Source organism: Emys orbicularis, chromosome 7, assembly GCF_028017835.1.
Source record: "Emys orbicularis isolate rEmyOrb1 chromosome 7, rEmyOrb1.hap1, whole genome shotgun sequence".
Lineage (NCBI taxonomy): Eukaryota > Metazoa > Chordata > Testudines > Emydidae > Emys > Emys orbicularis.
Window position 1 is genome coordinate 87,215,079 of NC_088689.1, and position 22,376 is coordinate 87,237,454.

Sequence of the window (22,376 nt, forward strand, 5' to 3'; positions counted from 1 at the left end):
AAGGATAAAGTTAGCAAAGTTAAATACACATGTTTATTTTTTCATTAATCTTTGAAGGGGTAATGGACAAGGGACAGATAATGTGACTGCTTATTTGATCAACTACTGGGTGTAATACAGGTCTGCTTCTAGTTTAAATATTACTAATGGTATAAAGAAATACATTTTCTAGCAAATTTTGCGAGGCTCTTTTGGTAAGAAAGGGAGGACTGGGTCTATTTATGGCCCTATAAATATAATAAAATATTTGTATATAGATACATACACATCTTCAAGTATTGTACAATCATTAACTATGCACTCAGTACTTTACAGGTGGAAAAACTGAGGAAGAGCGTATATATTACATCATTCGCTTTCTATATTTTGATTTGTAAAAATGTCATGCACATGGATTTGTCTATCATTCCTACCTACCCTGAGGTGTGTTCCACCCTCTTAGCTGCAAATTCTCTGGGACAGAAACAGTCTTTTGTCCCTTTCTTAGGAAGGCTGAAATAATTGGGCATATTTAGTCAAGAGAAGAGATGGGTGGGGTGGGCAGGAGTCATGATCACAGTCTTCAAATATGTAAAAGGTTGTTATAAAAAGAACTGTGATCAATTGTTCTCCATGTCCACTGAGGGCAGGACAAGAAGTAATCAGCTTAGTTTGCAGCAAGGGAGATTTACGTTAGATATTAGGCAAACCTTTCTAGTGATAAAGTTAGTCAAGCACTGGAAAAGGTTACCAAGGGAGGTTGTGGAATCACCATCACTGGAAGTTTTTAAGAACAGGTTGGACAAGCATGGGGGGCTGGACTTGATGACCTCTTGAGGGCCCTTCCACCCTTACATTTCTATGATACTTTCAGTACAAAAGGCCATGCTCCTCGACTGGAGAACCTAGGTGCTATGAATAAAATATGAGTAATGTGCCCAAGGTCAGATTTAGGGCCCGGAAGTCAGGACTCCTTGTATCTGTTCCCAGCTCCAACATCGACTCAATGAGTTGATTGGTTTAACAAGCCGCTTCCCCATTCCGTGCCTCAGTTTCCCCCAGATGTAAAAGGGCTAACACCACCAGCCTCACCGAGGGAGGATCAGTGCCCCGGAGGCGAGGCGAAGGGGAGCTGGTGCCTCGGAGGGGTGGGGGTGGCAGGGATGAGGATGGGAACAGGGGATCAGCTCCCACGCCGCCGGAAGGGTCCGGGGCACGGGTCTGGGGCGGGCCCCGGGCAGGGCACCCCCACGCTGGGGGCGCTGTCTCCCCACTAGGAGCGCAGCGGCCACACAAAGGGAAGCGGCGGCCTCTTGGCTCCCGCAGCCCGGCTGCCCGCTCCGATCCGCCGGGCAGCAGCCAGCGCTTACCCAGCCGGCCCCGCTCCGCCTCCGACAGCCGCGGCCGCGCTCGCCCCCCGCCGCCCGCACCGCCGCCACCGCTGCTGCTATTCCGGCCGCTCCTCCTCACTGCCGAGTCTGTCGCTGCCGCAAAGCCCGCCTGGCCGCCAAGTGAGCCCGCCAGCGCGACACCGCTTAAGCCGCGGGACCGGCCTGCTTTACGGCAGTGCCTCCTCGCGGGACCGGCCTTCCCCTAGTCGCCTCAGCGGCCTCCACGTGGGGAGAGCGGCGCCCGGAGCAGCCGCCGCCATGAGGAGGCCCAGTGAGTGCGCGCGAGGGGCGGGCGGGACTGGGGTGGGGTGGCCGGTGGTGGATAGTGCCGCTGGGCCCCACGAGCGGGGAGGGGGGCAGCGGGCGCTTCCCTGTCGCGATCGAGCTTGTGAGGCGCTAGCACAGCTCCCCTCCCCCCTTCGCTGTCCGTGGGGTTGGGGGGCTTTTTCTGAGCTGCCGGGGGCAAGGAGAGCCCCCTGCGGGCCTGGGGGGAGTGACAGCGGTCCTGCCCTGGGCAGGTGGGGCCACCCCGGTTTGCCCCCTCTCCTCTGTTCCCCTCCGAGCCTGGGGCTCCAGCCCTGGAATTTGCTGCTGAGGCCTTGCTGATCCTGCAGAGACTTGGGCCCGCGCTGGGCTCTGCTTAACTTCACGTGTTCACACATGCCTATAGCCTTTGCAGAAGGGGCAGAGATGGGGATCTGGGTTGAGCTGAGCGAGTTTTTTTCCAACTCATAATTTTGGGGGAAGGGTCAAAAGATTTTTTTCCCCTCAGTGCTGTGACACAAATTCTGCCCCATTTCAACAAATAGTTTGGGCCCAGGAAAAACTGACGATTTTTGTTTTTAATAAAAAAGTCAAAACTTTTTGTTTCTACCTTTTAGTTTCTAAAAGTTTGAAGCGTTTTGTTTCAAAACAGCATTTTAAATTCAAATTTGGCCAATTTAAAAAATAAAACACAAATTGAGTGAAAAACACCCAAAAGTGACTAAATTAAAACAAAAAGCTGGGACAAACATTCTTTTTGAGTCAACTGAAGTATTTTTGGTCAATTTAATTTTTGTGTGTTTTTTCAATTCAACAAATTTTTTGGGGAAAATGGTTTGGGTTTAAATCGTTTTTTCTTCTGATTTTTCAGTTCTGTCCCTGAACCAAAAAAATTATTTGCTAAGCTCTGCATCTGTGGCTTCCACACAGGTGTTGCTCATAAGAGTTGTATTTGGAAAGTGTATCCAGTCTGCCTGATTATAACCCATATTGATGTTTTCAGAGTTGAAGAAGGCTAGTAAGCGCATGACCTGCCATAAACGATATAAAATCCAGAAAAAGGTAGGTCTCAATGCCAAATTTGCTATTAAGCATTCATATTAAAGGGACACTTGGATATATTTCAGCCCTAATTATAGATTATGTAAATGCATGGTTTTCGTGGTGCTTAAAAACTAGCAACTGGCTCAAACTGTAAAGTTCAGCTCTGGATCCAAATTTGGGTGGGGTTTGGATGTAAAGTTTTGAGTAGAACCCATTTCTGTTTAAAGCATAACTAAATGTAGGTGTGCTAATGACCAAAATGCTTTTGGAGTGTGGTATTATTTCTGTTTAACATTTATATTGCAGTAATAGCCAGCCAAGTTGAGGCCCAGCTGTGAACCACCCATTCCATACATAACTTGTTTGTCATTTTGCTCATCAGTTTATCTAAGATATTTCTAATGCACTATGGCATCTAAGCACCTTGTATGCAAATTAGGGTAGCATTAACTTGCCCAGAGCATCCTCATTACTCTATCAGACATGCTTTTATTTCGTATTATTTCAAAGTTGTTGGTGTTTCTTCTGTTTGAATGAACAGGCATAAAAATAGAAAATGAATGTTGCCTGAGTGCAATGTGCATTGTAATGCTAATACTGGATGCTAATACCACAGTATAAAGAAGGTTCACACATGTAAAAATTAGGGCTGTCGATTAATCGCAGTTAAGTCACACGGTTAACTAAAAAAAATGTATCATAGTTTTAATCGCACTGTTAAACAGTAGAATACAAGTTTTAATCGCACTGTTAAACAGTAGAATACAAGTGAAATGTATTTAATATTTTTGAATGTTTTTCTACATTTAATATATTGATTTAAATTACAACACAGAATACAAAGTATACAGTGTTCACTTTATATTATTTTTTATTACAAATATTTGCACTGTAAAAATGATAAAAGAAATAAAATTTTTCAATTCACCTAATAAAGTACTGTAGTGTGATCTCTTTATCGTGAAAGTGCAACTTGCAAATGTAGATTTTGTTTGTTTGTTACATAACTGAACTCAAAAACAAAACGGTGTAAAACTTTAGAGCCTACAAGTCCACTCAGTCCTACTTCTTGTTCAGCCACGCTAAGAGAAACAAGTTTGTTTACATTTATGGGAGATAATGCTGCTTGCTTCTTATTTGCAATGTCACCTGAAAGTGAGAACAGGCATTCAAATGGGACTTTTATAGCCGGCATTGCAAAGTATTTACATTCCAGATATGCTAAACATTCATATGCCCCTTCATGCTTTGGCCACTATTCCAGAAGACATGCTTCCATGCTGATGATGCTCGTTAAAAAAATAATGGGTTAATTAAATTTGTGACTGAACTCCTTGGGGGGAGAATTGTATGTCTCCTGCTCTGTTTTACCTGCATTCTGCCATATATTTCATGTTATAGCAGTCTCAGATGATGACCCAACACATGTTGTTCATTTTAAGAACACTTTCACTGCACATCTGACAAAACACAAAGAAAGTATCAGTGTGAGATTTCTAAAGATAGCTACAGCACTCAACCCATGGTTTAAGAATCTGAAGTGCCTTCCAAAATCTGAGAGGGATGAGGTGTGGAGAATGCTTTCAGAAGTCTTAAAGAGCCACACTCCAATGCGGAAACTACAGAACCCGAACCACCAAAAGAGAAAATCAGCTTTCTGCTGGTGGTATCTTCCTCAGATGATGAGAATGAACATACCTCAGTCCGCACTGCTTTGGATTATTATCGAGGAGAACCCATCATCAGCATGGATGCATATCCTCTGGAATGGTGGTCGAAGCATGAAGGGACGTATGAATCTTTAACACATCTGTCATGTAAATATCTTGCGATGCTGAACAGTGCCATTTGAACGCCTGTTCTCACTTTCAAGTGACGTAAACAAGAAGAGGGCAGCATATCTTCTGCAAATGTAAACAAACTTGTTTATCTGAGCGTTTGGCTGAACAAGTAGGACAAAGTGAACTTGTAGGTTCTAAAGTTTTACATGGTTTTGTTTTTGAATGCAGTTTTTTTTTGTACATAATTCTACATTTGTAATTTCAACTTTTCATGATAAAGAGATTGCACTACAGTACTTGTACTAGGTGAACTGAAAAATACTATTTCTTTTGTTTTTTACAATGCAAATATTTGTAATCAAAAATAAATATAGAGTGAGCTCTGTACACTTGGTATTATGTGTTGTAATTGAAATCAATATATTTGAAAATGTAGAAAACATCCAAAAATATTTAAATAAATGGTATTCTATTATCGTTTAACAGTGCGATTAATTTTTTTAATCTCTTGAAAGCCCTAGTAAAAATCGTTTTCTTTTTAAATGCCAAATACTTTTAAACAGAAAACCAACCAACTGCTTTGAAGTAATACAAAAACTAGGCAATAGAGAACTTATTATGAGTGGACATAGGGTTCAGCTGCAATGGGAAGTTGCTTTTAAATGTAGGGAACAAATCTACATTGTCAGAGAGATGGTATAGATGACATAATAACTTTAAGTTTTTGAATCTTTAACTTTTGCAGTATTCAGCACAGTTATTTAAGCACAGTTACCTGCTGATTCAGTCTGTAATTGAAAGCCCTTCACTCCAAACACAAAATCTTTGTAGACACAAATATGAAGGAAGGAGAAGTGTGACGGTCTCTTTATCAAACTGAATTTGTGACTCCAATACCAAATTTTGTTCTTTCTTGCCCATAGGTTCGGGAGCACAGCAGAAAACTCAGGAAAGAAGCCAAGAAACGTGGGCACAAAAAGCCCAAGAAAGATCCAGGAATTCCCAATGCTGCACCTTTTAAGGAAGAGGTTCTTCGTGAAGCGGAGCAAAGGAAGCAAAGGGTAAAATACAGTTTGTAATAGAATGAAGGGGTTATGTGCATATCCCCACTTCAGGAAAACTTGATATCAATGTGTCATGCACTATAGTCTTAATAGCCATTGGCTCTGAAAATACTAGAGATTCTTATTTTCAGCTTAATATACTAGATAACAATATACTAAATTATGTGGATTTTTTAGTATTTGATACTAGAACTGTGTATAGATGCAAAAATACAAAAGTGTAGACTAAGTAATTTCTAGCATAATTAGTGCTTCCTGTGAAGAGTAAGATCTCCAGGACCCTACACAGCTGTCTTTTTTTTTTTTTTTTTTTTTTTTTTAAGTCTTGCCAGTTTGACACTTGTATGATGAAATCCTCTATATAGGCACCTAAATATTTGTGGGCAACATTAACACTGTCTGCTAATGTGACTACCCTGCCACAGAGGGACCATCTCTGACATCATTTTGAAGGTGTCTGGAGTGCCGATGAGAAGCGCAATTGGGAAAATAACTGAAATACTTCCCTGATGGATTCTATTTTGTAAATGGACAACCTATCCTAAATTCTCAATTACTGAGGGACAATCTTCACTCCTTGATATATTTGCTTTCCACAACCAACTTGCTGTATAACTTTTCATGAGTGATGTACCTGAATACTTCAATGCTAATATCTAAACTGTATTGTTAAATTTATTCTCATAAGTTTGGGTTATTGCTGATTATGTACTATATGTATCTTATGACTTTTAAAACAAACGTATTTGTGGATAATCTAAGCACTATACCCAGATGTACAGACACTCTTTTCTTACCTGTGTATTATATAATTTTTTAACATTAACTTTAATAAAATTTTTATTTCTGTCTGTCTTGGCACCAAAGTATCTGAGTGCCTCCAAAAGTTTAATTGGCAGTAGTAATGTATCACCATTTCCATCAGGTAAAAGCAGGAGAAGAAATAAGCTCACACCAGCCAACCAGTTCCTTAAGCTCCCGCCCTTGATTTCTTAATAGTTCTAGACAAGTATCGGAGACAGATACACCATGGAGATTGAACATCCCTTTTTCTTCAATGCGACCATTCTAGGTCAAGATTAAGACCTAAACCATACTCTTGAGTGAAATCCTGGTCCCACTGATATTTTGCCATTGAATTCACTGCAACCAGGATTTCACTCCTTATGTGGATAGAGGCCTTAGGTTTCTAGGGCTCTCAACCTGGCACCTTTCACTAGCACTAAAAACCGTGCAAAATATTCAAAGAATAATCCTAGGTGGTAATATGTAGTACTTTTATAGCATTGCTCTTCATCTTCAAAGCACTTTACAAACAATCCTGATCGTAAGTGGGGAGGAAGAATATTCTTTAGCTTATGAAATGTTGTTCTCTCTCTTGTTTTTTTTGCAATTAGCTTGAAGAACTAAAACAAAAGCAGAAACTTGCTAGGCAGAAAGACCTTGAAAAGAAAAGAAAGCTACAGGCTAAAAAGAATGCTACCAAAGCAAATAAACATCCAGAGGAAAAGGTATGCATGTGTAGTATAATTCTTCTTTTTTCAAAGAGGCTAGTTCACTTGTAGCACAAGAGACAAACTTTCCATCCTCTCATAAGGCCTAATCCAGCAGCCTTTGAAGTCTATGGCAGCATTCCCATTGCCTTCATGTTGGACCAACAGAAAAGACTTGGTGTAGTGATAGAACTAGTGAGGACATGGAAGTTGTTATGCATCCCTTTTAATCAAAGTATATATAGGGGTGTCAGGTTTACTGCTAACGTCCGTTACAGCTTTCAGGAATATTGGTCTACATATTGCAAATATCACCGCTCTACTAGGTCTGATTCCATTGAAGTTTATAGGAATGATAAATGTAATCCTCAAAGTATCATTTCTCTTAAGTAACATGTATTCCCCGATTGTTGCTTTTTTATGCTATTAGAAATATTGCAGTTCTAGTTGCTATTATCTTCTATTGTGTAAAGACCATATTTTAATTTGTGGCTTCAGATTCTCTTATCTCCTCCCATCCTTTTTTCATTCAGGAATCAACCATTAAACTAAAAGCAAAATCTAACACACTGCTGGATAAAAATTCAAAGAAATCATTTGGCAGAGAACTTAAAAAGGTAGGAACCTTTAATTATTACTTTCTATATTTTCATCAGCATCCAAAAAAAATTAATTTGATACTTTCCTTTTCAGTTATTCAGTTAAGAGGTGTATATATTATGGACTTTGTTAGAGACCAGTACACTTTTAGGGTCCCAGTCTTGTAAAGGTGCTGAGCACTTTCAACTCCCATTGAGGGCATTCAGCACTTTTGAGCACTATGCCTCTTGGGCTGAAGTCAAGGAGCATTTTACCAAAGTACTTCGGGATCAGGTTCTTTATCATTAAACTCTCATTCCCAATTAACTAACATCTGCCCGCTGAAAGAAAAAGAGGAAGGGGCTTCACTTTTCTGTCCTGCAAGACAGAGACCTACCGTACCCTTGTATTTTTACACTGCTTTTGTGATGACCGGTTGATACTGACTCAAGTGTTAGAGAGAACTGACTGAGAAATCCAATGGGCTGTTGCCAATAGGATGAAAAAAATGAAAATTCTTTCATATTTTAGTTTGCTATAAAACCCTTTTATCATTTGAGATCACAACGACAAAGATTTCCACACACACTCTTTAAGATTGCCTGGTAGACCTTATTAAAAATTGAATAAAGCAAGTTTGATCAGTGCAGAAAATTGATCAGTTCTTGATCACCTGCTTTTGTCTCCATTACTGTAGAGGGAAAGAAAAATCACTCTGAAAACTCTGCCTTACTGCATTACAAGTAATACAGATTATATCATTGAAAAAGTCTTTTGTTTTCTTTGTACAACACCTTGTGTATAGCCCATTTTACAATTTTTTCCTTCTAAAGCAAATCTGTTTTTCCTGTTTGTGTGGGTCTTTCATACAGTAGAGAAACACTTTAAAAATGGGAAAATGCAATTGTAAAATGACAAAATTGGTAGAGGACTCAGGCCTTGTCTACACTACAAAGTTTTGTCAGCAAAAGTTATGCCCTTTTAATTAAAACAACTGTTGCATGTCCACACTAGCTCCTTTTGTCGGCAGAGTGCATCCACACTAACAGCTCTTGCATGGACACTGAGCAGTGCACTGTGGGTAGCTATACCACTGTTCAGGTGGCCGCAAGAAGGGTTTGCAATGCCTCATGGGGCAGGTACGGGGTCACAACACGTAGGTTTCTCAATCCCATCTTTCCAGGGGCATCCTAATAGACTGTCAGCTGCTTTTTCAACTGAAGCGTGCGGGGGAAGGGAGAGGAGAGAGGTGTGTCTGGGGTAGTGGAGACAGCAGGCTGATAGACCTATCCTGGGGGAGGGGGACACCCCCACACACGTCAGCCCTGGCTCTGCTCAGCATAGCAGTCTCTCCCGAAGCAGCCCGCTCTGCTTGCGTGCCTATGGTTCTGTGATTCCCTCCGAGTTCTCCCATAGCCTCCTCAGCTGCCAGGAGTGGCATCCTGAACAGCTCTGTGAGCTCTGGTGCTGAGGAATGTCAAAGCAGCACAGCAGTCATTGTCATCCTCCCCTCCACCCCTACCGCCTGCTCCAGTGTTCCTAATGCAGGGCAGAACTGGAGCATTCCACGCTAATAATTTGCTCTTGGTTCCCCAAAGGGAGCAGCATGCAGCTCAGCTCTCAGATACTTCCCAGAGCTTTGAAAGGGGAGGGGTGCATGCCAGTGCAGGGCAGCAGAGATCAAAACAGTGAGCAAAGTGGTCAGGGCAGGCATTGTGGGATACTGGTGGAAGCCAGTTCTGGGGACAAACAAACAGTGTCTACACTGACGCTTTGTCGCTTTAACTTTGCCGCAAAAAGCTTTATGCCTCTTGTTGAAGTGGTTTTATTTTGTCGCAAAAGTAGCTTTGTAGTGTGTACACCTCCCCTGTTTTGTTGGCAAAAGGCAGCTTTTGCCAACATAACTTTGTAGTGTAGACAAGGCCTCAGACAAATTGAAACTACTTTTAAATAATTCTGGAATTAACTCAATTTCAAGCTAATTGTGTCCCTTTAATTATTGAAACCTTGTTAGAACAAGCATCATTGCTCACTTTTAACTGAAGGAGATTTGTTGGATTTAAAGATGACAAACTGTCTTAACCCTGACACCCAGACTTCTTGCATTGTATGCTCTGTGTGGTGGTGAGTGTGTTTTCCTTGTACAATGCTAAGAGTTAAGGAGTCAAACAGTAACTAAATTTGTTTTCCTGTGTCTTCTTAAAATAAACTGCAAAAATGTAAGTTGACTTTTTATATAATGGAAAGCTCACTTACAGGTCATTCTTTAAAATGAAAATTTCATTGTAATGAGAGAACAGTACTGATGATTTCAGAGATGTTCCCTGTAATGCTGTTTCTAATCCTGTGGATGGGAATGTGTTCTCTATTCCACTTCAGGTGATTGAGGCTTCAGATATAGTCCTGCAGGTCTTAGATGCCAGAGATCCCCTGGGCTGTCGGTGCTCCCAGGTGGAGCAAATCATTACTCAGTCTGGAGGAAACAAAAAGCTACTATTGGTGTTAAACAAAATCGGTAAGTGAAACAGTCTGTTTTGTACAGATGTTTAGTCACTCATAGGGTTCTGTGTTAGTATATGAGCTATGAGGAAGATACCAATGCAGTCTGAGATATCACTGATGACTAAGATCCAACTCTGAGCTCACTGCCTTGTTCAAGGAATTACTTTCCTATTTTTATATGTTTTCTCACCTCTTGCTGCGTGACAAGATCCACACAAACAGGTGAAACTGACTATTGAACTTTTTTTTTTTTTTTTATGGTGCACCTGTTCACTTAAGAGCAAAAAGATTCAATGTTAAGGACAGAATCACCTTCTCAGAGGTGACTGGGTAATCTCACATACTATACCAGCTACTGTGTGGAACAAAAGCTCCTAAAACTATACATATTAAAGACTGAATCTAATGGCTGAAAACAGAAATTCTTTAGATCCCAGGCTAAATAAATTCCATACAGTGACACTTGAAGTTCATTAGAGTGAAAGGTCTGTATTCCTTTCCAGATCTGGTACCAAGGGAGAACTTGGAGAAATGGTTACATTATTTGAAGAACGAGTTTCCGACAGTCGCTTTTAAATCCTCAATGCAGCTGAAGGACAGAAGTGTGGTAAGAGCACTGCTGTCTCTCTTGTGTAAGACTGAATCATATGTGTGTCGCTGGGTTGAAACACGATGAAAAGCAAGGACTCTTGACAGGAAGATGAAGATTGCAAGATCCAACTCTGATTTCTCCCAGTTAAAACACAAAGTTTTACTGATCTGGGGGGGGTTATGGCCGTCTGGCTGTGCTCCTGCAACTGATACTTTTGGCGTGGTGGGACAGTGATGAGCAGTCTTAGAACTTTTCTGCTTGGGTTGGGGAAACTTCACAGTTGTTGGTGAATTCTTGCTTCAGTACTGCACACTACTAATTATGACTGGAAAATTGCATTGAGGCAAGGCAACATGCTAAGAATTTGTACTGAAAGAGACACAAATGGAATCAGCATTGAATGAATGAGGAAGTCCTGAAATCTAAGGTCTTGTCTACAGGAGACAGTTGCGCTGGTTTAAATTTAATCTGTTTTTAAACCAATTTTAATTAAACTGGTTTAAGCCTCTGAGTGAACACTTATTTCCATCCCAAGCCTGTACATTACTAAGAGTGGTATTTGGAATTATTTCACGAAGAGTTGGGGTAATAGAGAAGTCGCCTCCCCACTGCCCATCTCCCATTGGAGTATGATAATACATATCTTTTTATTCTTGCATGCATTAATTTAAGACCCTAATAATATTCATGTAACACTTTTTTTCATCAGAGAGACTTAAAGTGCTTTGCAAATGCACGCTAATCTTCACTGCGCCACAGTGAAATAGATAAGCATCATTTGCATGTTGAAAGTGCAGAAACTCAGGCACAGAGATTGTGGAGCCCTTAGATTAATAAACAATTGTTCATGCAGGTAGTCCCATTGAAATCAGTGGGATTATTTGAATGCTCAGCAAAGTGAGTAAGGGCTCCTCCCCATTCTGGCTTTAAGTGACTTTCCCAAGGTCATACAGTGATACTTCAGCACAGCCAGGAATGGAAGCACAAGTCCCATTAGTCAGTTCACATTGCTAGATGCATGGTCTCCTGTAACATTTTGAAGGACTGCCCTCCTTACTGCCAGTCAATTCAGATGCACTTTAATTGGTATCTCATCAAGTCCCTTCCTTCTAGTTGGAAGAAAGATGCTGTAAAGGCCATCCAATAGGGGGCATGAGGGGTATATTGGAGTAAAATGTACGTTTGGATTCATATTTAACGTCCCAAACACATACAGTTAAAATGGGGCCCATCCTATGTTTTTATTTTTGAATTTTATAGCAGGAGAAGAAGCTCACAAAGAAGAGAGCTCACATTGACTTGTCAAGAGGCAGCATGTGTTTTGGAAGTGTGTGTCTTTTGAAGCTTCTTCGAGAGCACTGCAAGACTCAAGACAAAGCCATTCAAGTTGGGGTGATAGGTAAGGTGTATTTTTTTTCCTTACAAAGAAACTGCAGTATTATACAAGCTGGGTGATATAACACAATCAGTAGGTGCTTTCTCACATCTCAGGCTTTGAAATACTTTGTGGCCTTTCATTGAACATTCTTAGGTTTGACGTGGGACTTGGTATAGTTGCACCCAGTGATGCCTCTTGCACTTCCTGCCCATCAGAGGTAGCTTTCATATGTGTGTCTAACTTTAGTGACCAACTGATGATTGAATATGTGACCAGTCTGGCTATGGGAAGCACAAAAAAAATCTGACACTAGTTAATTTACCAGATTGAATGTTAACCAGTCATGTAGCTCTTCTCAACCAGCACTGCCTCTTTTTACACTTGATGGGTCCTTGCTGTGATTTTTAATTTAATTGACATCACTTTTGTTGTCCTTTTTACTACTAGAGTGAGAAATGAGGATATATACTTTGTCTGACTGTTACAGTGAAGACTTCAGATCCAACTCTGATCTCACTCCTCTGACTACGTGTATTAAAGGCAGTAGTTCTGATCTAATTTACTAGGGTTTCTTGTTTAACTAATTAGGGTATTTTTACCATTTGTTTGTGTTTTTCTTCAGGCTTCCCTAATGTGGGGAAGAGCAGTGTAATCAATAGTCTGAAGGAGGTGCGTGTCTGTAATGTGGGGCCAGTCAGAGGGGTTACCAAGTAAGTTTAATTTGATGAAACCATTGGTTTGTAGTTATGTTCTGATTATGTACATTTCCTAGCTGTTTCAATTGGATACAGCATTCTCCACTGCCTGTTCTGATCAGTCATAGTAACTGAGCACCGCTCCCTAAACAGCTGCTGCATTTCAGTGGTGGACAAAGTATGCCCCATATGTAGTTTTTAAAGTGCAGTAGGATCTCTGTGTGAAAAGGTCAGCTCACTTCTTGGCGCCTCCTCGTGGCTGGGTGTGGTATAGCAACTCTATCCCTTAGGGTCTGCTGCCTCTGGCTGCTCCACCTCTTGAGTGGCCTGTGCCTCTTCCTGTGACATGGCCCTCTGGCCAGGTCACTTTCAAGTCTCTCCCCTTTTGTGTGTGTGTGTGTGTGTGTGTGTGTGTGTGAGGGGAGGTGGGGGGGTAGTCCAGAAATAAAAAGCAAGAAGAACACAAATAAACTGAGTTAGTAACAGAGGAAGGAACACCTCCCTCTCAGGGTGTATCAGGATCAGGCCCTCCCCTCAGAGATGGTCCTTCAGGCAGTGGCTGTCAGGACAGATACTATCTTCCTTCAGCCCTATCCTCAGGAGTTGAGGATTGCAGCTCTGCTCTCTTCCCTGGTCTGCTCACAAGTGAGCTGTTCTGCTCCCTTTTAACTCCTCCTCCAGCCTGTGCATCTCTTGCAGGTGTGGCTGACTGAGCCCAGAGCAACTCCTTAACCCCTTGTTGCCCAGTGTGGAGTTTGTACACCCATCACACTCAGGATGAAAGTCTAACATCTTTGATTTTCAATTCTAGAATACTGTCAATTTTTGTATTAATTTTGAGATAAATGCCTTGTCTCTAGACACAGCCAATGCTCTTAAATCTGATTTAAGACAGGGGTTTGTCCAATGGCTGCTCTTGCAACTTATGAGTCCAAGGATAAGCTCTGATTTGCATAAAGAGCAGATTGCAGCCTTCGGATGATGTGTAAGACTGCAGAGGCTACCAATATGTGATGCTTTGTTTCTGTCTGAGCAGTCAGACCTGTGACTTGCAGGCTCCTGCGGCCATACCTTCTTATTAAAGATGAAGGCACCCATGGGCCACATTATAACACTTGGGGTGACATTTGGCCAGCAATACTGACCCATAGAGGGGCAGAAGTTTTATTGGGAAAGGTTAGACACTGTGCAGATTAAATAGGTGCCCCACCCAAGTCACTCTCAATGAATCACTTGCACAGCCATGAATAGAACCTTGGGGTTTTAACGCCTTGCTTCTTCCTCTAATCACAAAGCTACTTTGCTTTAGATTTCCACTGTACATGAAGCACATGATGATGCATTGGAACTGACTTTGCATGAGGAGTTTATATTCAATCCAACACTGAGCTTCATGTTTTGCTAGTTCTCATCCTTTAGCAAATGCTTTGTGGTGGTTGATTTATGTTGACTTACTGACAGGATGCATTTCCTCTCTCAAAGGTGCATGCAGACAGTCCATATTGACAAACAAATCAAGATGATAGACAGCCCAAGCATCATTGCAGCCCCTTCCAACTCTGCTCTTGCTCTGGCTTTGAGGACCACCACAGATATTGAAGAATCAGGAAAATTATTAGATGCAGTAAATGCTATTCTGAAGCACTGCAGTAAACAGCAGGTAAGTTATTGCATGGCTCCGCTATCTTTCTTATCTCATCCCAATGCATCTAGGTCCTGCATACCTTTATTGCTCCAACAAAAGGTGATCTTGCTTTCTGGCCTGCAAGGTTAGCTTTTGTAAAGGGATAGCATGTGATCTGCTGAAAGTTGAATGCATGAGGTCCCTCAGATGGGAAGCTTCATTGACACAGAGAACCAACTTACTGGTGCTATATATATATCACAAAATCTAACTCTTAATGTTGGCAGACCGGCAAAATGCACCAGATCCTCCCAGCCAGTTTCCTCTTTCCCAGTGACTCTTCTGACAGTACATTTTTATAATTAATTTGATGGAATATAATTAACTTAGTCACATCGTTTTATTAGCAGAGTGAGAAATGAGGATACACTCAGTGTCTTACTGTTACAGTGAAGACGTCAGATCCAACTCTGATCTCATTCTGAATGTTCAGCGCTTTAAAGCCAATACTGATCTAATTCCCACTGAGGTCTACAGAGTTAGGTCTCTGTGGACCGCCATTGCTGTTTCACGGGAGAGGTGAGAAAACTATACATGGATCAATTGGAATAAGAACACTGATAGTAATACCCCTTTCTGTGGCAACTGTATTTGCTGATGGAATAGCTACTTTTGCTCTGTAATGTGTGGTGCCAAAAGTAAAAGAAATAAAGGATTTCCCCAACCATATCTCCTTCTTTCTGTGCGTGCCTCCTCAGTAGGAACTAGTCTTAAAACAATTGGATTTGTACTTTCATTCCTAAAATCATGAGAGAACTAAATGGACCAGATTCTTAATGAACCCTTGTTCATGTTGTTTTTTTGTTTGTTTGTTTCAGATGATGCTGTACTACAACATCCCAGACTTCAGAAACTCTGTGGAGTTTTTAACTTTACTTGCACAAAAAAGGGGAATGCTGAAAAAGGGAGGTGTCCCTGACACCGAGAGTGCAGCTAAATTACTACTTTATGACTGGACGGGGTAAGGATGTTTTGATTTTGTTTCAGTATATGAACCTCTTTCCAACTAAACCCAATCATTTTACAACAGTGTCACCAGAAGCTCTGGGTACTAACAAATGACAGGAGAGGTTTAGTTAATTTGCTCTCTTCATCCTGCTTCAGCATACTACACCAAAGGGGTCATTGGTTGAACTTGCTTGACAGCAGAGCAACAGAATGGGAAGGAAAATGAGCTATTTAATTAATCTTTGGAACTTGCTTAAGAAAATGGAGTAAATGTCCCTGTGTACACTGGTCTACAGCAAGTTTGCTGAACTCTGCCACAGCACAGCTTCAGCACAGTTTTGCCATGGGAGTTTTGTCCTTCCTTTGAACCATTGAGTCCATATAGTCCTCTTCCATAGGCATGTGATGACAACAGGGGGTGCTACTACCCCTGAAATGGATCTTTACTGACTCCCGGTGGAGCAGATTACTGTCATGCCAGTGAAAAAGGTCCACAGTAATTATCTGCAATACACAGCAGTTTATTGAGAAGGAATTACACAAGCGGTAAAGAGTTATATTAACTCCTGTGTTAGACATTAAGAGCTGTACATTCCTTTTAACGAGTCTTTCACAAACACACACAAACAGACCCTGCGCTAGCTTCATGCAGTTCCTGCTTGGCAAACAGAGAAGGTGGTTACCAATCTTATAGATTGCTTCTTCCCTCCTGGTCTGTTCTTCTCAGCCCTCTGGTCTGCCTCAGATTCCCTCGAGGCAAGGCCTTGGTTGCCTTGAGACCCCTCTGGTTCACAGTCCTACTCGAGCCTACGGTGCAGAGTTTTGGCTACTCTTGTCTAGCAGCGTTGCTTCTTCAAGCATCAATTAAGGAATTCCAACCAATAGTAATTGACTTTGCTTGATTCTTATACTCTTTTTTTCCTCAAAAGAGTCACATGTCTTAAGCATGGCTAGTGGGCGTGTGGTTACTAATTTTTACCTAATTAGTGTTATAGAAGGGGCTGGGGGTGGTGGTACTGAAGGAAAATCACTCCATGTTTACTCACTCATCAGTCATTCACTCTGGCTCTCTGCGTGATGTTCTTGCTGTAAGGTCACTATAACCAGGTCGACCTGTGCTCCATGCTGGAACTTTATACATGTGATATTTATTTTTGCATGGGCCCAGATTTGCCAACCAATAGGTTCAATATTGTTCGTACATGCAGACTTTGCCAGTCCTTTATCAGATTTGCTTCTGCTTAAAGGGAACCTGCTCCCAGGATCCTCTGCAGCCATTCAGCCATGTTTGTCATGTCACATTATGCTCACACCATTCATTCAGTATGGCCACACCAATTTGGCACCGTCCCAACAGCATGGATGTACCATTTGGTCTGTTTAGATTTATAGCGGTTCCCATATTCCTTAGAGTTCAGCTAAATAAAAGGATTGAGATTTTATAGCTAGTGGGCTGATGTGGTGTGCACTGACACGTCAGGAAAAAAGGAGTAAATCCTCTTTCCCCCTCTAGAGAATGCCAAGAACTTAATATTGATATAAAATATGTAAGACAGATTATATAGTCAGAATTTTTCTGTTGAAGTTCGCATGTAAGTAGTTACATAAGTCTTATGTTGAGATTTGTGAGAAGAGACATCACTTCTTGGGTTGCATTTTTTTTTTTTTTAAATCACGGGTGCCTTTAAGCATGTTGCTGGTTTTAGTTAGTGGGTTGTCAAATCCATTTTAATTCCAATATTTTCTTTGTCCAGTGCCAAAGTTAGTTACCATTCATTGCTTCCTTCATCACGGAGTCTGTCACCACACCTCACCAAGGAGGTGGTAGCGGAAATGCAGCAGGGTTTTAACTTAGAGGAGCTGGCAAAGGATAATATGAACACTATTAAAGGTGAGATTCATCTTTGTAATGCACTACCACAGTTATGGTGGGTATGGTTTTAGCACACAGCTCTCAAATAAGAGCCCTGTTTTAGAGACACATGATGAAGCTGTAACCTGTATTACACAGTTATTACTTACTTGGCCAGTCCTTTGTTTCCACTAATCTGCATGAACCTTTTTTTGAGTGCTTGAATCCTCCTGTTCTTTATACAGCCCTTCCTCTCAAATTCCTTATTTTGCCAAGTAATATTTTAACCAGAGTAAATCATATGCTGAAATCCAAAGCCTTGACTACATAGCTGCCTTCTCTGTGGTACCATGGGAAAAGTTGCTTCCTTGGAGACTTCCTCCTCAATGTTTCTTTATGGATTTTTTTTTTTAAGGGGGTGGTGATATATGGCTATCTTTGCCTGGCTCTGACCTGAAAGACAACCACCTTGTGAGTCCTCTGCATTCCCTGAAACTTCATTCTGGAGCCCCCCTTATAAGCCTTATGGGCATGCAGTCCCCTCTTTGGGGCAGCTTCCAGTACTGCTTCCAGAATTCATGTTCCTGTAATATTGAAATAGCTGTGTGGTTTGCACCTCCTCTTCAAGTCTGTCCATGTCTAACAATACATTTATATAACAACTTGATGCTTCAGATTTAAGATTGGGATGCATCCCCTTCACTGTAAAATTCTAGGGTCCATGCTGCTGCCAGTTTTAATCAGCATGTTAAAGTTACTAAATATTTTGAGTAAGGCTGACCTAGTGGCTAGAGTACAAGACATGGAATCAATTTTTTTCCCAACTATACTACTGATTCACTCGAGGTCACTGGATAAATCTCTTAATCTGTCTGCTTGAATTTCTCCCATCTTGAGAAGGGGAGGAAACGGCATAAGGAAGAAGCTATGTATGGTATTTTAACTAAGAATCTATTTGTATGGGCAGTTTCTGGTAGTTTGTCAGACTGCTGTATTGTTAACTGATTGGTGACCATGGCTGTATGCTAAGGTCAGTTCAGAACTTGGATCCTCACTGCCACACTTAAGTTTTATTTTCTTTCCTGCGGGGGATGGGAAGTTGATTGACCCTTTGGGAAATGGATACCCATATATATCTGTTCATTACATCTAGGTCCATCTGTTAACTTTATTAACAGAGGTGTCCAATATCTTTCACAGCTGTAAAATATCCCAATCTGGCAAGCAGTATCATTTTCCAGTCTTCTGGCTTGACCAATGGGACAATAGAAGAGAATGAACTAACTGAGGGAACATCAGAACTGGAGAACATGGAAACAAGTGAAGAAGGGGAGGATTCAACTGAAGATGACCAGGATAGTGATGAGGAAGAGGAAGCTGTTGAAGAGGCAAGATATAGCTGATAAAAACCAATCCGTATCATGGCTTGTAAATGGAGAGGGTATCCACTGTAGAGATGGCAGGGGAAATCACCTAATCTCTCCCCCCAGAGGGTCTGTTAGCCTGACTACAAAAAGGGGAGAAGGGGAGGTAGAGAACTTCATTGTTATGGTCAAGAAAGTGACTGCCTAAGAATGGCACTCTCTTACTCAGATTTGTGCCTTGCATCTGCGTCCTGTCTTCATTTTAATGTAAATTTTTATGGGCTTTTTTTAAACCAGTTTTCTCCTTAAATCTGCAGAGCTAACAGCTCTGGAAGAGTGAGCTGGATTTTATTCTGGCTCATCCATCCACTAAATTGTTAATTGTCGGCTGTAGAATTCTCAGAAGCACATCATGGTGATGATGCAGGAGCCAGATAGAATCCACCTTGTCTTTCAGATCCTAGCATAAGTTTGTGGCAGTAGTGCTTAACTGAGTGAACTTGCTACAGAATCATTGAGCAACAAACTTGGAACTTCATAAAGTTTATTTTTATAGTCACCTTTTAAAGCACTGATTGAACAAAAGCTACTCAAAATGAATATAAAATTGTTCATCTTCAACTAACTTCTAGCTCCACTCGTCACTTGAGGATATCAAAATGTTTTCTTTTAACCTTCTCTGGTAAAGTCTCCAAACTATTTAACAACTCAGTTCTGCTTACACTGGGAGAATGAGTTTGGTGTGTTATCATCCCTGCGTCTTCCTGAAATACTGGTTTATGGCAGCTTATCTGGTTTTAAATTTGAAGCTTGGCCATGAAGTAGTGCAACCTATAGCAGCTTTGGTGTGTTAAACCTTCCCATGCTGATTAACAAAACCTGTCTTTTTCTTATGTGGTCAAAATATATGAAATCTGACCATATTGCACTTGACAAACAATGGTTGAGCTGATGTGTTCCTAAAACACAGTAAGAACTGATATGGGTTGGTGTTTATAAAGTAGAGTGACTAGGCAACTCTTTAATAAGCTGCAAGCTATAACTGGTTTACTAGTTGTAGGAATTCCAGATTTATGTAATTCTGGAGTAAGTAGGTTTGATTTCCCAGCTCTGCTGTGCCAATGTAGTAACCCCAGTAGGGAAGCAGTCACCTCCCGTATGCTAAAATATCCACCTGTGAATGTCTGACCATGTAACAGATGGAAAAAATCCTATTAATCATTTCATTGGGAAAGAAGCTTACCTCTTCCCCTTACTCAGTTTTTAGTGGTAATTCTCACAGCGTGACTGAAGTGATCCTTGCCAAACTGTAATGTCTAATAATTCTGCATATGCTACTTGCCTACCATGAAGAATTTACATCTAAATCTTTTTTTTTTTTTTTTTTTAAAGAAGAAGCTGGGAGGTTGAAGGTGAAGCCCAGTAGGATTGAGCAGTACACTGTAGCACAAGTCTTACTAGTCTGAGAATCTTTAAAAGAAAAAATCATCAGTGCCTTTGCAGTAATGGAGCTGGAAATGGTTAAAGCAGCACATGCTTTAGCTGTATGTTCTATATAAAAATATTTAAACATTTAATAAAATTCTTTGAAATGGTAATGTGAATTGGAATCTGTACACCTGCTGCTCCGACACTGAAACTATATACCATTCCCACAGAACTGGTGCTCCTTATATCTGTTATAGTAGTCTCCCTATAAAGGGAAGTTTATTCCTACTGCTGACTGAAAAAACCAACAGCAATAATACCTGTAACTTTGTTTTAGGAAAGCGATGTTCAGACAAGCAGCAAAACAAACCCCGCAAAACTGAGCGTGGAGGATGGAAGCTTAGAAAAGCAACCAGCAGGTATGTATTTAAAGCCAGTGACTTAAGTAATAAATGCATCATTCTCTGTAACAGTGTCAATCTTGTATTGATTCTCTCTTCTGAAGGTGAACAGTCCCATACTTTATCATTCAACTTGGATGAGAAAACTGATCAGGATGATGCTTACGATTTTAATACAGATTATGTGTAAAGACAGAAAAACATACACTCAAAGGCCTAATTTTGAGAAGAGCATTGCTAACTTTCTAAGTAGCTATAAAACACTCTCTCCTTTGGCCTCTTTCAGTCCTATGGACCTTGCTTGCAAGACGCTGCTGCAAAGACCCAATATCTCTACTGACGTGAAATATTATATAGAATGCAACTTACACATGATTTTCAAACAATGTTTGTTTTCTAGAACTGTGTATACTTCAGCTTTGTAAATTTTGTAGTTCTCTAAACTTCTTTAAAAAGATTTTATTAAATTAATCTTAAGGACTACATAGTCTCTGAGTCTTCTATGTACTGTAGGAAAAAGTGCTTCAGAAGAAGTTACTCACTACTGTTTTCCATTTTGTAACTACACCTCTACCCTGATATAACGCGGCCCGATATAACATGAATTTGGATATAACGCAGTAAAGCAGCGCTCCGGGGGGAGGGGCTGCGCACTCCGGTGGATCAAAGCAAGTTCTATATAACGCGGTTTCACCTATAACGCGGTAAGATTTTTTGGCTCCCGAGGACAGCGTTATATCGGGGTAGAGGTGTATAAGATAAAAATTAAAGTTGACACAGTATAAACTATGAAATTGCAGATACTGTTTTCACCCTCACTCCATTCAGATCCCAAATACCTACACTAGGAAGAATCTAATCCTTAGCAAAAGGTATTAAAGCTCTTTCAACCACGGCAACTTCACAGTACAAAGTTATATAGTAATTACTATCAAATTAACCCACAGAATTTAGTCTTGACTACATAAAAACCTTCCTACACCTAAAAAAAAAAAAAAAAAAAAAAGTCAAGCTAACTATAACAGTCTCTATTCAATTCACACAGAAAATGTCTGTCTTGTGCATGCTTAATACCTTCAGCTTGGCGCAAACTTGAAAGGTGATAAAATGTATATTCTGCCTTACATGACAAGAGGTAAAAACCTCCTGCAACCCGCCTATTGCTACAGAAGAAGAAACCGTTTGCTGCAGAAACAGATCACAATAATACACCTTAAGGAATGCTAAAAATTGACATTCAATGTGTAACCTCTTGAATTACACTTACCAGCTGGGAGAAAAGGAGATGCACTTGCAAAACAGCTATGCTAGGACTCCAGCTGCATGGCTCTGCCTAATTTAAAGGGCCAGGCTCAGAAAGGCATGCTGTGACATTTCCTTTAATAGGGCAGTGCTCCCCGATGAGTTACAAGAAACCAGACAATCACAAAAGAATGTGCTCCAGACAGAATAAGGGATAGTAGATATATCTGACAGATATATTAAAAACAAGTTTATTACTAGCCTCAACTTTGCCAGTTCTCGCTGTACAGTGAAACCCTGCTATAATGTGCCCTGTGATAATGCGAATTCGGATATAACGCGATCATAAGGTGGCTCCGGCTGCCCCAAGCAAAACAAACAAACAAAAAAAAGTGTGCCTTCCCCACTGCCTCTTCCCCCCCTATCCCTGCTTCTCCTTTTGGCAAGAAGAGCCATTCTCCTCCCCCGCTGCTCCTTGCTCTTCCTCTGCCCCTTGCATGTCTCCCCTGCTCTCCCCAAGCGCATGGCTGAGAGCCCCTGCTGCTGGAGCTGCACCCTGTCAGTTACTTTTATGGGCAGTTCGCAAACCCAAGTGGTTTTCTGCCCAAGAGAAACTGACCGGCTTGAAATGGTAAATTTTTGCGACCCCGCATTTATCGCGATCAAATTTTTTGGACCCCAATCATTGCGTTCTA

At 41.0% G+C, this 22,376-nt stretch overlaps 1 protein-coding gene and 5 non-coding genes across 6 annotated transcripts; all 6 read left to right on the forward strand.

Moving 5' to 3' along the window:
• Positions 1-1,550: 1,550 nt before the first annotated feature.
• On the forward strand, positions 1,551-20,914 carry GNL3 (G protein nucleolar 3). The gene is made up of 15 exons (XM_065407345.1): positions 1,551-1,641; positions 2,638-2,696; positions 5,383-5,520; positions 6,921-7,034; positions 7,550-7,633; positions 9,975-10,110; positions 10,601-10,704; positions 11,950-12,088; positions 12,690-12,777; positions 14,245-14,422; positions 15,265-15,407; positions 17,149-17,285; positions 18,447-18,634; positions 20,376-20,457; positions 20,544-20,914. The coding sequence occupies exons 1-15, from the start codon at positions 1,629-1,631 to the stop codon at positions 20,627-20,629; spliced, it is 1,689 nt and encodes a 562-aa protein (XP_065263417.1). The 5' UTR covers positions 1,551-1,628; the 3' UTR covers positions 20,630-20,914.
• LOC135882016 (small nucleolar RNA SNORD19) lies at positions 10,174-10,245 on the forward strand. Its single transcript, XR_010561574.1, has one exon. It is a non-coding gene; the product is annotated as a small nucleolar RNA SNORD19 (small nucleolar RNA).
• On the forward strand, positions 10,754-10,835 carry LOC135882022 (small nucleolar RNA SNORD19B). Its single transcript, XR_010561580.1, has one exon. It is a non-coding gene; the product is annotated as a small nucleolar RNA SNORD19B (small nucleolar RNA).
• Positions 12,518-12,591, forward strand: LOC135882017 (small nucleolar RNA SNORD19). The gene has a single exon (XR_010561575.1). It is a non-coding gene; the product is annotated as a small nucleolar RNA SNORD19 (small nucleolar RNA).
• Positions 14,082-14,160, forward strand: LOC135882019 (small nucleolar RNA SNORD69). Its single transcript, XR_010561577.1, has one exon. It is a non-coding gene; the product is annotated as a small nucleolar RNA SNORD69 (small nucleolar RNA).
• On the forward strand, positions 14,800-14,873 carry LOC135882018 (small nucleolar RNA SNORD19). The gene has a single exon (XR_010561576.1). It is a non-coding gene; the product is annotated as a small nucleolar RNA SNORD19 (small nucleolar RNA).
• Positions 20,915-22,376: the final 1,462 nt, after the last annotated feature.

What these genes read in the sequence shown, in the direction of transcription:
- GNL3 (XM_065407345.1), top strand. An exon ending in GATATAAAATCCAGAAAAAG is followed by an intron (nt 2,697 to 5,382) that starts GTAGGTCTCAAT and finishes TCTTGCCCATAG; the next exon opens with GTTCGGGAGCACAGCAGAAA. An exon ending in TTGGCAGAGAACTTAAAAAG is followed by an intron (nt 7,634 to 9,974) that starts GTAGGAACCTTT and finishes ATTCCACTTCAG; the next exon opens with GTGATTGAGGCTTCAGATAT.